Source organism: Haliotis asinina, chromosome 2 (assembly GCF_037392515.1).
Source record: "Haliotis asinina isolate JCU_RB_2024 chromosome 2, JCU_Hal_asi_v2, whole genome shotgun sequence".
NCBI classification, from domain to species: domain Eukaryota; kingdom Metazoa; phylum Mollusca; class Gastropoda; order Lepetellida; family Haliotidae; genus Haliotis; species Haliotis asinina.
In genome coordinates this window covers 93320162-93338088 of record NC_090281.1, presented here as the reverse complement: position 1 = coordinate 93338088, position 17927 = coordinate 93320162, and the positions used below count along the sequence as shown (strand labels likewise).

At 42.9% G+C, this 17927-nt stretch overlaps 1 protein-coding gene across 1 annotated transcript; it reads left to right on the top strand.

Moving 5' to 3' along the window:
- Positions 1 to 2160: 2160 nt before the first annotated feature.
- LOC137274611 (acylglycerol kinase, mitochondrial-like) lies at positions 2161 to 17051 on the top strand. The gene is made up of 14 exons (XM_067807902.1): positions 2161 to 2328; positions 2779 to 2818; positions 2973 to 3052; positions 3641 to 3716; positions 6629 to 6727; positions 7025 to 7057; positions 7662 to 7756; positions 13655 to 13724; positions 14136 to 14215; positions 14362 to 14573; positions 14892 to 14995; positions 15342 to 15412; positions 15698 to 15800; positions 16336 to 17051. Exons 1-14 carry the CDS (start codon positions 2219 to 2221, stop codon positions 16447 to 16449), a joined length of 1287 nt encoding a protein of 428 aa, XP_067664003.1. The 5' UTR covers positions 2161 to 2218; the 3' UTR covers positions 16450 to 17051.
- The last annotated feature ends 876 nt before the right edge of the window (positions 17052 to 17927 follow it).

Sequence of the window (17927 nt, the reverse complement as noted above, 5' to 3'; positions counted from 1 at the left end):
AAAAATTGTTAGGGAGTAATTAAGGTGTGTGAAAAATTGACATATCGCCGATCTGTTCTGATCCGCCATTGAAATGCTACACGCCGTTGTTTGAGTTATTTCTTGAAAAACATCTTTCACATACACCTTTAATTCTTGTGATCGAAACATACTATCAGGTGAAATGTGTTTGCAAGTAATAGTGATAGTTTCATAATCTAAAAAAAATGTTAGGGTGTGTTTGAAGTGTGTGAAAAATATGATATATCGCCGATCTGTTCTGATCCGCCATTGAAATGTTGTACGCCGTTGTTTGAGTATTCCTCGTTATTTCCTCAGAAACATCTTTCACGTACACCTTTAATTCTTATGAGGGCAATATACATTCAGGTGAAATGTGTTTGCAAGTAATAGTGATAGTTTCATAATCTAAAACAAAATGTTAGGGTGTATTTGAGGTGTGTGAAAAATATGACATATCTCCGATCCGATCTGATCCGCCATTGATGCTTGTGATGCTTGAGGGTTACAGTTCCATAACTGCTTTCTTTCTTGTTGATCTTATTATTTGACAAAACTGGAAAAGTGTTTAGGACGCTTTGTGACAGTTTTACACTTTTGGGGTGACATTCTGTTAATGCCCATTCCATTCCCCACATGCATTAAGATATATGAATTAATTATAAATGTAAACAAAAATGTCTCAAAGTAGATTTTTTAAAAAGAACAGCTGGAGTTAACACATGTGTTCTCGCGACACTTTTTCTTTCTTTAACATGTTTTGGGAGGGAAGGCCGAGGTGTATCATTTATTCTTTCATTCATTCACATATATACTTCTTTCTTTTATTGTGTTTCTTTCTTACATTCATTCACATAATTCTTGCTCGTAATTCTTCCTATAATTTATTCATTCATTCACTCATTCATTCATTGTAAAATTCCGACTGATACAATGAACTGGCTGAAGTTCTGTTAAACACAGCTGACGTAGCGTTGGGAACGAGCCAAGTCACTGTGTGCGTTGGAGCATGACGAGGCACACGTTAATTAGTACAAATGGTAAAGAAAGCAAGTTGTAGAGTATCCCTAACACACACAAACAAAAACAACACCCCCAAAACCCTCTAAATAACTCCCACAACTTCAAAGCCCCAGGTAAAATTCTGATCAAAGCTGCCGGTCTACGTGCAATATTGAATCCCGCACAGCACACTATAGCTGGTACCAATAAAATACACGAAACCTGAGACAAAACAACAAACACAAAGTTGGGGGCAACAACCCCGTACTTTCGCTGCCTCCTTGCAATTTCCTTAATTCATAGTCATACATGGATAATCTACATCTGTACACAGCCTCCCTGATTCATACGGCGGGCCCGTGTGCAAAATACGCAACTTGTCACGTGAACGTTTAACCTCCAAATCATCGTCGAGACACAATTTGGGCAAACAAGCTGTCGAAGGTTCTGACTGCCAAGCGTCTAATTTCTCAAGAATAAAGGCCGACCATGCAAAGTAATAATGCCTTCTGTCAATCATGATTTTGTGATGCCTAAAGTTTAGGCTAACTACGATTTCCCTTTGCTGAGTGTTTTAACCAGAAACAATGGGTTATCATAGCGTGTTTACAAAATGCGTAGGTTACCGTCTCGAATTAAAATGAAAATGAAATCTATAACACCTTCATTTAACTGCAGTGTACACTCCCTCTGACTACAAAATAATAAGAGCTATGCAGCAAACCCATATTTTATAGAATTTCCTTCTTTATATGACCAGAGACCATATAATAGATTATTATATGGTCTCTGATATGACCTAAACATAAGTTGAGGGATTCTGCAAATACTGATAAAATCATAAAACAGTGCAATGTAGTCTTATTCAGTTATCCATCAAACATTTTACAGCTTACGTCAACAAGATTTTCTAAGCAAATTACATACATAGAGCTCGCTATTCAGCCGAAGAGTATTACAAAGAGATTTATAAGTTTTCATACTTAAAATATGTGATTAATGAATAATCAGTTTTGAGTAATGTAATCGTTCAAAAATTACTTTAAACTGCCATTGATGGATATACCCATTTGTCTAAATGTGAAACTACCATCAGAGCGAAACAATATGGAAGGAATGTCTCATTTGACAATAATTATGTTGGCGGTATGTTCACTTAGTTTTCCTGAGTTATCTACCTTGAAGTTACATGTGCTACAAGTGATTGAAACATGACATGGCTTTCATCATTAAGTCAGCGAAAACTCTTCGGACGCACTGGAAGAAATCAACATTCGGTGCATGTCTGCTGATGTATGGTGTAAAATTTAGTAATGAAAAAAGAGCGTAAGTACCTCTTGTCTATGAACACATAACATTAACGCACATTTTGTTCTGTTTTCGATCATGCTAGTCTTCACTACTGGACGCTGAGCAAATATGGAAATAAATAAATACTTGCACGCCCCTTCAACATACCCATGTGCTGACGACTGACACTTTCGCGAATCTGGCTGTTTTTCCAAAATAAATCTATTCCATGTATCTACCGCGATGGAATTTCCAAGGGAACATATATATGGCTGAAATTTGATACCAACTTTTACTCGCCATGGAGACGAGGAGGCCAGCCAAAGTAGACTTTGCTCTGTTATTTGACTATGTACGCGCTCTACACTCAGTGAATATGATTACCATGAAGAAATCTGGATGTATATTGTATGAAGGTGTTTGTATAAAATATTCATTCTTAGTTACAGTTATCGTTAATGCATGTTTGTGTTTAATTTGCTTCAGAGAGGAGTTGATCAGGAGGGAGTTCTGTGCAGAAGCAGTGGTATGATGTTCATATAACTTGTGATAGGCATAATCAGAATTGTCAATCAAATTGAATACATACAATAGATGATATATTGCAAGAATACAAATCCAGTATACTAGAGTTTTATTAATAAAATGATCCAAGTCAACAATTGACTCTGTTTGTGTAGGGATATGGCAGTAAGATCCTGCAGTATAATGAGAAACCACGTCGAGTGACTGTCTTCCTAAATCCAGCAGTTCAAGGAGGGTATGTATGCACATCAAGAAGCTGCCGTACTGGCACTCTACATAACCAGCAACACAGCTGTCAGTGGGAGCAACATTTGCTGTGGATCCTTTAGGTATAACATATATATGAAGAGGGGCGGTGGAGCAGCTTAGAGGTTAAAGCATTTGCTCTTCACACAGAAGACCCCACATGGGTATGATATGTGAAGGCCATTTCTGGTGTGCTCTTCACACAGATGACCCCACATGGGTACAATATGTGAAGCCCATTCCTGGTGTCCCTTGTCATGATATTACTGGAAGAGTGGCATAAACTGAACTCATTCAGTCAGAGAGAGAGGCTGTGGATTTGGATCCAAGAACAGCTGCAGTCATGACTGTCCCTCTGCCTGCACTATATTCATAGATTCCAACAAAGTGGGAAACATTTCTGGCTGGTTTGGGGTATTCCTATCATGACATACTTGACACACTGTGATATTGCTGAAATCTGTTCCCGAAGGTGGAACCCATGTACTGTGATTTTAACATGTCTGTGTGGTTATGATTTCATGGATTCTTTCTGCGGTGTTCTTTTCTCAAATATGTTTTTTTTGTTTGTTAACAGAAAAGGGACCAAACTGTTCACCAAGACTGCAGCCCCTATCTTGTATCTGTCGGGGATGGAGGTGAATGTTGTGAAGGTATTGTGCTGCAGCCCCTATCTTGTAACTGTCGGGGATGGAGGTGAATGTTGTGAAGGTATTGTGCTGCAGCCCCTATCTTGTATCTGTCGGGGATGGAGGTGAATGTTGTGAAGGTATTGTGCTGCAGCCCCTATCTTGTAACTGTCGGGGATGGAGGTGAATGTTGTGAAGGTATTGTGCTGCAGCCCCTATCTTGTATCTGCCTGGGATGGAGGTGAATGTTGTGAAGGTATTGTGCTGCAGCCCCTATCTCGTAACTGTCAGGGATGGAGGTGAATGTTGTGAAGGTATTGTGCCGCAGCCCCTATCTTGTATCTGTCGGGGATGGAGGTGAATGTTGTGAAGGTATTGTGCCGCAGCCCCTATCTCGTAACTGTCGGGGATGGAGGTGAATGTTGTGAAGGTATTGTGCTGCAGCCCTCATATTGTACCTGTCGTTGATTGAGGTGAATGTTGTGAAGGTATTGTGCCGCAGCCCCTATCTCGTAACTGTCGGGGATGGAGGTGAATGTTGTGAAGATATTGTGCTGCAGCTTCTATCTCGTAACTGTCGGGGATGGAGGTGAATGTTGTGAAGGTATTGTGCTGCAGCCCTCATCTTGTACCTGTCTTTGATGGAGGTGAATGTTGTGAAGGTATTGTGCTGCAGCCCCTATCTTGTACCTGTCTTTGATGGAGGTGAATGTTGTGAAGGTATTGTGCTGCAGCCCCTATCATGTATCTGTCGGGGATGGAGGTGAATGTTGTGAAGGTATTGTGCTGCAGCCCTCATCTTGTATCTGTCTGGGATGGAGGTGAATGTTGTGAAGGTATTGTGCTGCAGCCCCTATGTTGTACCTGTCTTTGATGGAGGTGAATGTTGTGAAGGTATTGTGCTGCAGCCCCTATCTTGTACCTGTCGGGGACGGAGATGAATGTTGTGAAGGTATTGTGCTGCAGCCCCTATCTTGTACCTGTCTGGGATAGAGGTGAATGTTGTGAAGGTATTGTGCTGCAGCCCCTATCTTGTATCTGTCGGGGATGGAGGTGAATGTTGTGAAGGTATTGTGCTGCAGCCCCTATCTTGTACCTGCCTGGGATGGAGGTGAATGTTGTGAAGGTATTGTGCTGCAGCCCCTATCTTGTATCTGTCTGGGATGGAGGTGAATGTTGTGAAGGTATTGTGCTGCAGCCCCTATCTTGTATCTGTCCGGGATGGAGGTGAATGTTGTGAAGGTATTGTGCTGCAGCCCCTATCTTGTATCTGTCGGGGATGGAGGTGAATGTTGTGAAGGTATTGTGCTTCAGCCCCTATCTTGTATCTGTCTGGGATGGAGGTGAATGTTGTGAAGGTATTGTGCTTCAGCCCCTATCTTGTATCTGTCTGGGATGGAGGTGAATGTTGTGAAGGTATTGTGCTGCAGCCCCTATCTTGCACCTGCCTGGGATGGAGGTGAATGTTGTGAAGGTATTGTGCTGCAGCCCCTATCTTGTAACTGTCGGGGATGGAGGTGAACGTTGTGAAGGTATTGTGCTGCAGCCCCTATCTTGTACCTGTCGGGGACGGAGATGAATGTTGTGAAGGTATTGTGCTGCAGCCCCTATCTTGTATCTGTCGGGGATGGAGATGAATGTTGTGAAGGTATTGTGCTGCAGCCCCTATCTTGTACCTGTCGGGGATGGAGATGAATGTTGTGAAGGTATTGTGCTGCAGCCCCTATCTTGTATCTGTCGGGGATGGAGATGAATGTTGTGAAGGTATTGTGCTGCAGCCCCTATCTTGTATCTGTCGGGGATAGAGATGAATGTTGTGAAGGTATTGTGCTGCAGCCCCTATCTTGTACCTGTCGGGGATGGAGATGAATGTTGTGAAGGTATTGTGCTGCAGCCCCTATCTTGTATCTGTCGGGGATGGAGGTGAATGTTGTGAAGGTATTGTGCTGCAGCCCCTATCTTGTACCTGTCGGGGACGGAGATGAATGTTGTGAAGGTATTGTGCTGCATTCACTGACTTTTCCATCAGCAATATGTTCACCGGCTTTCATTCCACGGGGATCACCTACATGTGTTGGTTCAGTTAGAACTCTCTCACCAGTGTACTGGGTTTTCTCACTCCTACACCTCTTAGAAACTGAATTGTCCTGAAGATTTTCTTTACTCTTGTTGTATGGCTGTGTCTATCACTGTGTTTTCCAAGACAGGTAGTGCTATTACTCAAAATGACATGCTTAAAACTTTGTTATTATGGTAAATAGAGATGATTGGCACTCTGTGTCATGGTGGAACTGAACTGAGTGTGTCTGAGATCAGCTGTCTCTTATTGTGGTTCATCTGGTTCATGTGATATGTGTTTAGGGCATTATTGAAAAGATTTTTCTGTCTGGAATAGTATCCAGTCCGGTAGCCAAGTGGTTTAAGTCTTCGCTCATCATGGCGAACACCAGGGTTCAATTCCCTATCAGCGAACAAGCTTATATCTGTTATATCTGCACAGCGTAGAACTACTCTTACTCACTCACTCACTCACTCACTCACTCACTCCTCAGTTAGACTGGACTTTGATGTGAGATGATTACATGATGCCATTTAGAAAGTGGTCAAATGCAACATGTCATATTTGGGATTTCACTTTCTTAGTAAAGTACAAATTCTAGTACTTTTTTCGGTTGAGTCCCATCCGGGATTCGAACCCGCACCGTACTAGAATTTGTACTTTACTAAGAAAGTGAAATCCCAAATATGACATATGTTGCATTTGCTGTGAAATGCTGTTTCAGTGGTTCAGACAGACAGACTGGGTACAGCAGGAGAGGTCTGTGTATGTAGATCATAATGTGGCATTGTTTCAAGATCTGGTAAAGATTATGTTGCTTTGTAACAAGGCAGTGTTTACCTTTTGTGTTAACCTGGCAGACTTCATATGTTTCTAGACGGAGTATGAAGGCCAAGTGAAGGAGTTTATCAAGGTCTTGGAGTCCCAGGACACTGACGCCATTGTCATCGCCGGTGGTGATGGCACTCTCTTGGAGGTATGTGCGCCAGTGTTTGTGAAAACATTCATTTGTTCATTGAAACTAATCTATATCTTTGACTGTTGAAATTTTCTCTTCATTGTAAATTATCAAAATAAAATAGGAATATTTAAGGTCTGGTCTTTCATGGATTACAGTTCATAGCTGAATGTTTTTAACCATGTGCCAGTGTAGTCTTACAGTGACAGTGTTTGTAAGCCAGCATTAATGTATGGGAGATATGGTCATCTTAGCAGTAAGTTTGGTTTGTAGAATGAGAGTTTGTTTTCTCGGACATGCTCTTCCTGTTGGCAGGCTGTGACAGGCTTGATGAGGAAAGAAGACAAGGTAAGTGACAAACAACAGAAATAATTCTCATGTAACATTCAGGCATCAGTTGTCTTGTCAGGATGACACCTTTATTGCCTCACTGTACAAAATGTTGTCTCTTTGGTTGTCCTAGAGACAGGTCACATGTTCACATCACTGCAATGGGCTGAAAGATGAATTGTCAGTCATATGGAATGGAATACCAGGATACATGTGTGTCATAATTCACCTCATAAATATACCAGTGTTTTTCTGTACTTCTCAGTTGAAGAAGTGAATTGTCCATTTCTGACTCTACGTTATCCACTGTGTGCACATAATCCTGCCCAGCAGCAACGCTAATACAGCGTTAATCAACCTGATTTATGTCATGTAATCTCATTTGTTACACATTTTACCACACAACAATATCACCAGAAGGAGCAAATTTCTTTTCATCTCTTAAAATCAGTGATGAAAGCATTTAAATCTCCTGTTACTTATTATTGTGAATTGAACTTCTTCCTGTGAATTCAGTTATTAGCTATTCATGGTCAAAATGTTCAAGTTGTGGTTGAAGCAGAGCTGTTGTGACGTTATACATTTTCTGTATTTCACACATTATTGTCTGTTTGTTTTGCAGAACTTCCGGAACAACATACCTATTGGAATTATCCCCCTTGGCAAGACAAATCGGTTTGCCAAGCTGCTGTTTGGAACAGATTTGAATCAAGTCAGGTAAACAGCTTGTCCTGTATATCGAGACTGTAGGCATAAGACATTTATTCTTATGTCTACAAAACACATATCAGAGATGGCATAACTCCATTGTATTTAAACTGTTTTGCCATCTTTAGGCATCCAGATATTTGATCCTTTAACCAACCTTATAACACAGAACACTGACTAATTTATTGTACTCTTGTTGCTTAAGTGTCACGTGCTGCAGCCTAACCTTTAAAGCAACTTCACAATCAGTTTTTTGTTCATTCAGAGCTCTCAATGCACAGAGTGTGTCAGGCATGGGAGGAAACAGCTGATTGTTGAGGCAGGGAACTGAAGGGAAGGGATGACTACTGGGGTGGTAGAGTCCTCCCCATATTTCCATATAGTCCTCACATGTTTTTGTGAAATCTGTCGTTGAATACTTCTTATGGGGACTTATGTCGTTTGATATCCCAGTTTGTACTTTGATGTAGATCTCAACTTGGTTTGGATGGTGTAGCGTTGATTATTTCTGAGAGTTAGTTTCCTGTTTAATGCTCCATTCTTCAGTATTCCACCAAATATGAGGGCACCATTTAAATTTTTAAGTTTCTGGATTATCATGAGTGCCTGTAATTAATTATTCTTTTTCAGAAGAAGTCGTCCTTGGGGTACATATATAGCATTAAAACGTCCATTTTAAAATGCCTATGACAGTTGTAACAATATTCCAATAAATATTTTACAAAGAAAAACTTTTTTTGTCTTGTGAGACCACCCTTACAGGGCCCCTTCCTGGGCCCCCAACAGCCAAGAGCAGGTAGCTCTCGCTGTCTACCTCGTACCTCACTTTTCATGCTGTTGTCATTCAAGGCAGTTGTCCATTCAACAGCTCTTCAAATACTGCAAAGCTTACAAAGTGAAGTGAATATGAGTGAGAAAGCACCCAATTCTGTATGTATGGTTCCTTTTTAACGCACGGGCGCTATCAGGAATTCATAAGTCACTCCTTTTCATTCATGAAATGTTGTAACTCTACGTGGTGTCTGTTGCTTCCAGCCATGTGGCCGGTAAGATGGCGGTCGGTACGTTCCTCATGGTTAATTTTTTCCAGTCTTGTCATGACTATAGGCATGGATAAAAAAATAAGGCTACGAGAGTAAAATTAAACATGCTTACTTTTTTATTTTATTATGTATGAAAAAGTGAGATGTTTTTAATTTGTCATTGCGTTACTTTATACAGTATCCTTTATGGCTTCTCTACTTACGCACATGTCTGCTAATTATACAGTAAAGGTATAAAAGCTTTCAGTTTATAACAGTTAAATACCGCCCGTGCGTTCTATTGTTTCTGTTAATATTCATGTGCATTTTGTGTGTAGTCATAGCTAGACTCTGTTTTTTCCAGTTTAAAGGATGCGCAACATGTAGTGCAATGCTGCCCCCTCAAGACCGACCTGTGTCATGTCTTAGATGCCTGGCTGAGGATGCTCACGATGAGCAGGGCTGTAATATGCCAGGCTTTTTCGATGGGGGGTTCAAATCTAGACATGCGGACCTCATGTTCTATCAGTCCCTTATTCAGGCGGGAGAGAGGGGTGGGGTGATATATGGGCTCGAGAGCCACCCTCCAAAAAAGCTAAAAAGGAGTTGAGTGAAAAGAAGGGTTCATCCTCAGTTTCAGTTTTGGGGGGGCGGGGAATCTTCCAAACCAGTGAAGAATACTTCAGTCCCCACCCTGGCGGTGGCTTCCACATCCTCTGCACCTCCCTCTGAAACCCCGCAACCCTTAACATTGGATCTAATCTCCTCTCTTTTACAGCAGCATATGGCATCTGTTCACACACTCATTTCGGACGCAATGTCTGGTCTCCGCCAGGAGATTGGCATCCGTCTGGAATTGAGTGGGTCTACAAATATGGCGTCCAAAGGAGTCCCCAACCAAGCCTCTGGTGTTGGTGTGGGGACTTCCGTAGGGGGTGTGCCGGCCACTCTGTGCAGCACCTGTCACGTCTCTGTAAGCGTTACGGGCTATCCGCCACCCGGACTCCGTCGAGCCTCTCTCACTCTCGGGTCCCTCAACCGATCCTCCAGAGCTGTCTCTTGATTCAGAGACGTCGCTGCTGGGGGATCGTGTCGAGGAAACTATGGAGGAGGGAGAGGGTCGGGGTGGGCCGTGCGAATCTTCCATCTCGCTCGGCGCTTTGTTGAGGCAGGTATGGGAGCGCATGGCTACGGTCCTGCCTCAGGTAGTCGTTGCCTCTGCATGCCAGATGATGTCGGCTGTTATGGCTCTCAGTAGGCTTTGGTTGTCGGTGGCGAGGTATTCACCGGCCACTCAGCAAGCTCTCCTAGCGTTGCCCTACCGGATGGGATGTACCCTTTTTTCGGGAGCAGCAATGGTAGTCCGAGAGGCCATGGAGGCTGTCTCAACGTTCAAAAATTCAAAACCCTTGCTGAAACAGCCTCATTCGTCTCGTACCCTTCAGTTCTGGCCAAGGAGTCTGCTAAATGGGCGCAGCCATTGCAGGCACATAAAGGCAAGGGTAAGGGTAAGAGTAAGGGCAAGGCTGCCGGACCCGGCAGCCTTTTCAGAGGAAAGGGAAGTCGGCCCTGGCTTCCCAATAATATGTCCTCTGTAGCCCTTGTTGACCCCGAATCAGGCAGTCGGAGTACTGCCAAAGTCGGGGATTCACTGCCTGTTACCGCACATCCCTGTGGGTGGCCGCCTTTCTCACTTCCTGCCGGAATGGGAAAAGGTTACATCCAATCCCTGGGTCCTATCCACACTCAGGGATGGCCACTTACCACTGTGGAAGTGAGACCCACCTCCCTTTTCCGGGATCTGTTGCACTCCAGTACTGGCGGTTCCGGAGAAAGCCGAGGTGCTCAGCGCTGAGGTCCAGTCATTACTCTTCAAGGCGGCCATCGAGGTGGTTCCAAGGGGACAGGAACAAGAGGGATTTTATTCCACTTATTTCCTAGTCACCAAAAAGGATGGAGGGTTCAGACCTATTCTAAATCTGAAAGGACTGAACAGGATGTTGCAGGTACCATCATTCAAGATGGAGACACTACGGTCAGTGATCTCATCTGTAGAAAGAGGCAGCTGGCTTGCATCCATCGACCTGAAAGACGCATACCTGCTTGTTCTCATGCATCCCAAGTTCAGGATGTACCTTCGATTTTCTTTCGACATGGTATGCTATCAGTTTCGGGTGCTTCCCTTCGGCATCGCTACAACTCTGAAGGTGTTCACCAAACTTATGCTAATCCCACAAGTGGCCAGGTCACAGGGCAGGTGCTGTCTCACTTGAGTCGAGAAACGACGTTTGCAGTTATGTGCATTCTCTGGATTATCAATCTCAAGAAATCAGACCTAGTTCCCACACAGGATCTGATCTTCTTCGGGGCATGATTGGCGAGGCTGGGTCTCCCTGTCTCCGGATCAAATCTCCAAAGTTCAGAGAATTGTTTCACAATTTCTCGAGTCCCCGTCAGCCTCGGCTCGGACTTGGCTCATGGCGGGGACAGTGGACAGTGGAGAGCGCGGTTGAGGATGCAACCCATTCAGTACGCCTAGGCTTGGATGTGGTCTCAGAGATTATTCTCCACATTCAGGGATGATTAATTCATTTACGGTGGTGGACAGTGGTAGGGAATCTATCCCGGGGTCTGCCCCTGGACATTCCTTCACCAGATCTCTCAATCCAGACAGAAGCTTCCCTCACAGGGTGGGGAGGGTGTAATGGGCGGTCAATCAGTTTCGGACCAGTGGTCACAGAGCGAAACATGCCTGCACATCAATGTGCTAGAATTGAGAGCAGTCCGGTTAGTGTTCCAACACTTTCAGGAGATGGTTTGTGGCTGTGTGGTGCGTCTGGAGATGGATAACCAGACAGCAATGACCTATATCTTGAAACAGGGCAGTACGGTGTCTCCGTACCTCCTACAGGAGGCTTGGCAGTTTTTGCTGTGGTGCGACCAGTTCAATGTGTGGGTGTGTACCATTTTTCTCCTGGGGGTGGACAATGTTCAATCTCCCGGTTGTTTGGGTCGTTCCAGGGGGATCTGGGGGGTCAAACCAGATTCAGGTGTTTTCGGATACCGGATCCGAGAGCCATCGCCCAGGACGCTTTCCAACTGGATTGGATGGACAGGGTATTGTGGGCATTCCTGCCTCTACAGCTGATTCCCAAGGTCCTCTCTCAGCTTGCCACCCAACCTGCTCGGCTGCTAGTGCTTCTTTGGTCATCTCAAAGCTGGTTTCCGGTAATTCTCAGGTTTCTGGCTCTGCCTCCTGTCCTATTACCCTTTCAACTGGACTTACTATCCCAGAACGGAGGGCCGCACCCAAATCACAGCATTCAGTAGGTGGCTTGGCCACTGTCAGGAATTGCCTCCAGGCGAGCGGAATTCCTGCACCAGTTGCAGACACAATTCTGGTTTCGCGGAGGGATTCGACTAATGTTCAGTATGAGGATAGATGGATCTGTTATGCACGCTGGTGTGTCGACAGGGGGATTCTCGATCCCCTTTCTTCAACTTTAGTTGAAGTGTTGGAATTTTTACAGTCTCGGTTTGAGACTGGTTTAGCCGCGTCCACTATCCGAAGCTATTCCACAGCTATCTCAGCCTTTCATATTCCTGTCGATGGTGTCTTGGAGCAGCACCCTCTTGTGCAGCACTTTCTAGCAGGTGTGGATAGGATCTGTCCGACTGTCCGGCGGATTAGTCCCTAGTGGGACTTGTCAGTCGTTCTTGACTGGCTGTCTGGTCCTCTTTTTCATGAGCTGTCATCTCTTTCCCTCCAGCTGTTAACTTGGAAGGCTGCCTTTCTTGTGGCTGTAATGTCTGGCAGGCGGGTAGGCGACATTAAAACATTGTCAGATCCTGCTCTGACTGTTTTTCATAAAGACAGAGTCAGCATTAGACAGCTGGATTCTTACCCGCGTCCTAAGATCGCAGGCACTTTTCATGTTACAGCACCTATCGAGCTACCTATGCTCACGCAGCCTCCCCTGTCCAGTACCTCACTTTAGCGTGCGCATGTCTTAGATGTCCATAAAACTTTCAATATTTTTTATGCACTGTTATTCCCAGCACTGTTTTCGCTGGTTTGGGGACCTTCAGTGTAGAGTATAGGGCGTGGGCATATGTCCGTTCTCTCCTGAGCTCCTCATTTGATTGGCTTATTACCCGCATTTGCCACGCCCCCGCTTGATTGATGTCAGCAGTCTCAGTGATTGGGTAAGTGTTTTTCTCTATCTCTTGCAGCTTCAGCAGTGTATGAGAGGAGAGTGTGTGGAGGGTACACGTTAGCAGACAGAATGCCTCTTGGTGACTCATGTTCGTTGGGAGTCTTATGCTGTATAATTACCCCAAGGAGGACTTCTTCTGAAAAAGAATTGTACAAACCTGTAGAGGTTATGAATTCTTTGAAGAAGGGCCTCCTTGGGGTATGGCCACCCACCTCCCCACATTCTGTCTGACAAGGTCAGCATGAAAAAGGAGGTACGAGGTAGACGGCGAGAGTTACCTGCTCTTGGCTGTTGGGGGCCCAGGAAGGGGCCCTGCAGGGGTGGTCTCACAAGACAAAAAAAGTTTTTGTTTTGTAAAATATTCATTGGAATATTGTTACAACTGTCGTAGGCATTTTAAAATGGACATTTTAATGCTATATATGTACCCCAAGGAGGACATTCTTCAAAGAATTCATAGCCTCTACAGGTTTGTATAAATTCTGAGAGGTAACAGTGGTCACAGTATGAGGAAAGATAATAGAACAATGCTATACTTTGTTGATGGAAAACTTCCTCGGGAATGGTTCAACCAAGATGTTTTCAGAATCTTCCAAGTGTTTCCTTGTATGTACAATTTAAGAGATGGTAGATATTAATGTGCAAGTTATCTTTTCATTTGTTTCCAGACTTATTGCGGAGTCTGCCATGGCAATCATAAGGGGAGACACCAGCCAGTTTGATGTGATGAAGATAGAGGTGGGGGAATATGTTGAATATTCTTATATTTTAAATATCATAATCCTCTGAAACATTCTGTTGTGTAGATAGATGGTCATGATGTTGATCACTGGACTGTCTGATCCAGACTTAATTATTTACAGACTGTTTCCACACAGCTGGAATGTTGCTGAGTGTGGCATTTAACAACAAACCAACCAGTCGATCTGCTCATGATGTTGATCACTGAATTGTGTGGTCCAGATAGTAGGAATATTCTGAGGGTGGCGATAAACAGAAAACTAACCAATAAATGGGAAACATTGTGCTCAAACTCTAATAAATAGTGAACTGGAAGTTGTTTCTTGTACACTGTAGGAATAAACCATGAGGGATGTAGCACAGTGGTTCTGTTTATGAGTATTAACATCATGTTGTTTGTGGACCTAGGGAGAGGAGGGGAAGACCACATATGCAGTGTCTGGCCTGGAGGCAGGACTGTACCGAGATGCTGAACAGAGGAAGTTCAAGTAGGTGACTGTGTCTCTGAGCAATAAGGCTCTGCAAACACTATGAACAAATAACACGTAATGAAATACAGCATGATTCTCCTGTCAACACTTCCCATTCTTATGAACTTGCTGGCTTGAAGTAGGGGATCTCAACTGCATTACAGGAACTGGTATTTTGGCCCACTGAAGCACTACTGGACATACATCCGAACCACGCTGAGGAGCGACTGGCCGGCAAACTTTAAAGGGAAGATGAATTTTGTGGAGGCAACACCAGAAAACACCAAACTTGTGGCTCCCAAAGTTGAAGCTCCTCCCAAATCCAGGACATGGAGTTGGCTGGGGCTGCTGTACAACCAGTCACCTAAACCTGCTGGTATGTGATGTCTGGGTTGAGGACAAGGATAGCGGAAGTTGGCCAATAGGTCTGACAAATCAGAAATTTGCCGACAGATGTGTTCTGATATCCGATGAAAATCATATTAGGTCAGTAACTGTTCTCAGGATTACACTCTCTAAGAAAAGTAATGACTCGAGTACTTTGGGGGTAAGTAGTATCTGGGATGGGAACCAACATTCTTAAAGTGAGGCACCTTTGTCACTCTCAATCTCCAAACCCAAATTGAACATATATCACAATTACAGTGTGGCTTTTAGGTTAATCTATGAATCCATTCACTCTCTGCTTTGCCAGTGTCCGCAAATGACTTTGTCATGGACAGCTCTACGGATGCAGAACAAGAACGAGATATTGCTGCAGTTGAGCTTACGGTCATGTCTTCAAATTACAAGAATGAGGTAACGCCATCACATCAGATTTACTGTTGTAGTCACAAGCTTTGACTAAGTTCTAAAATTTGTCAAGAACTGTTACCTATAGTTTATTGTGTAAGATGGCAGACCATTGTGGAGCACATGTTCTATCTCATTGATGTGGAGTGCATATGCAACGAGTTACCTCCCCTTTGCCAGGATGTTCCTCCTAACAGATCTGGCACATTTACATTTACTGGTTTTCCTGTCAGGCCTTGGTCGGGGTTCATTTCCCCACTATGGTCTCTATACATCTGAGAAGAATGTATGTGTCACTGATCAGTGCCCCTCACATATCAGAGTATTTTCTGACATAGTATTGATATTTCAGAATACAGTTCCATCTTTAGCAGTTGGCATTGGCCCTGCAGAACCTGGTCGACACGAGTTAATATCGGAAGGGTATGTCATTTGAAATATGTACATCAATGTTTTTACACAGCCAGGTTCCAGCTCTCTGTATGCATTACAGTAAACAAATAAGACCAGATAGAGTATAGGATAGAGTATTCCTCATTTTGGCTGACTGTGACAATACATTTCAATGCGTTTGTTATTTTACTTTATTTGAAGTAAAGTAAAGTATTGTCAAATAAATTTAGGTCCAGACAAAGGGTATGATTTAAAGTATAATTTTTACAACCAGCTATACAACCCAGTGTACCTTGGTATTGTCTGTTTCATCAGATGGCGGAGAGTCAAGGAGAGGGAGACAACTCTCTCTCTAGGTGCTGATGCTAATGAACAGATTCATGTGAAGTCTATGCGACTTGTGCCTGATCAAGAAACTGTAAGTTATGTATTGTTTGTGTCATAAGATACTTGCCAGAGAAGTCCATATTGGAAAAAATAAGAAAGGAAGTTGATCATAAACTGTGCCTTTGTTCATATTGTTTCTAACTTTTTGTTTGAAAATGAATCATGACACAGTATCTTGAAGTAAACACATGTGCAAGGTATGTTAGCAGAACTAATTTCATGAAAAATCAGAAATACTAATATATACATAGCATTGATCCTTGTGTTGTCAGTTGTAGCCATTCATACTAATCCCCTTGTACTCCACATTAACTAACTGAAACATTCAAGTAACCCTTGAATGCTGGTCAGTGACATTTGAAATGAAACAACAGGTAAAATGTTATAACGTGTAAAATAATAGGGTCAGGTTTGGTTATAGTCACCATAGCTTGTTTTGAGTCATTTCACTTTACCATGCCTGGATCCACTATTAAAGTAGGTATGACAATATTGTACTGGCCTTTCCTTGAACATTACACAAAATAATCTGTGTTTCCCCCATGTTGTGCTCTCCTCCTTTCCAGTGTGAAGGTCAGTGGTTCAACATCGACGGGGAGGCCTTCGAGGCAATGCCTGTCACCATCAGCCTGCTGCGGAACAAGCTACGAGTATACACACGCCCTGTCTCAGTCACATGATGATCAATCTGTCTTAGTTCTCTGGTATACGGAAGTGCATGGGACAGATGCTCCTTGACATGTCATGGTGTGTGAACCTGTATAAACACACCATGAACCTGTATTGCCACAGTGGACGTTTTGGGGCACATTTGTGTTGATATGCGACTGTATGGATTAGTGGTTAAATGTTCACTCGTCATGCTGAAGACAATCCATGGATGTGTAAAGCCCATTTCTGATCTGCTCAGATGTTGTTGGCACATTACTAAGGCTGCATGAAACCATCCTCACTCACAGAGTAGTATGGACCATGAATGATTATTATGTACGACAGCTTATCAAACACGTCTGGTGTCTGTAGGTACAGGCTGTCAGATATTGCTGTGCATACATGTACACAGCTGAATTGGTTGTGATTGCTGTGAAAAAATACATAACTCAACAAATTCAATTTTCAGTAATGATTTACTTAAAAACTGTGTTTGTATACAATATCAACCATTAAATATGAGTATGATTTGAAGCATTGCACAGATTGGTATGGAAGTCAGCGTCATGGTGACAGGCACCATTTGTACATAGTATACAAAATGCATCTCATTAAAAGAGTACACAAAGTCTAGCTAGTTGTCATGTTCGGGACATCAAGGTCATGTGAAGACAACTCCATTTCTCTTGGACTACAGTAGTATGGCTATTCTGTCATTGCATGATATATTAATTATGGTAATAAGAATTAGGTTTTCTATATTCTTTGAGTGGGATATAGATCTATCATTGTGTATTCTATTAACTCTTCTTTTAAACTAACCTATCATTATTCATTGATTAAAAATTGGATTCATCAGACTGAATAAAAATTACAAAAAATAAACAGTATGATTCAATAAGAAAATATTGCTATCAATGTAATGAGTACACTGTATTTGTATTTAAAAAGTGGAAAGCACTATGTAAGAACTGTTGAAAAGTGTTAATACTATTTACAGTTTCTATGGCGAAATATGGTTAATACTATGCAATCTGAGGTCTCAAATCGGTCACATGATGCATGTTTCAATAAGATAGTATTTCAGCAACTTAGTCCATGATCATCAATACTTCTGGGGATTATTCCTTAATGAGCAATATTCAAGGTGGTACAACAATATCCTAGTCTGCGTGAACGTTGACACAATTGCTGACTGTACACATACTTGCCTTGTCTCAACCAGATCATTATGAATCAATAAATACAGCACCAGACTAAATTGTCTTGCCTTCAAGCCATCAAGGGGCTTTTGCAATATATAACCATTTGATCAGTGCTCAGTTTGTTTGATCTAAACTGCTTCAGTCATCTAGGTAACTATGGCAACCTATTCTTGTGTGACTCTTATCCTTTGAAAGAGCAGAGAAAGGAAACCTTTGAACATATGTTTTGTCCGAGACCATCCTCTAGCTTCCTTGTCCTTTGAACAATACCACAAGCACATCCTACAGTAATCAACAGACCA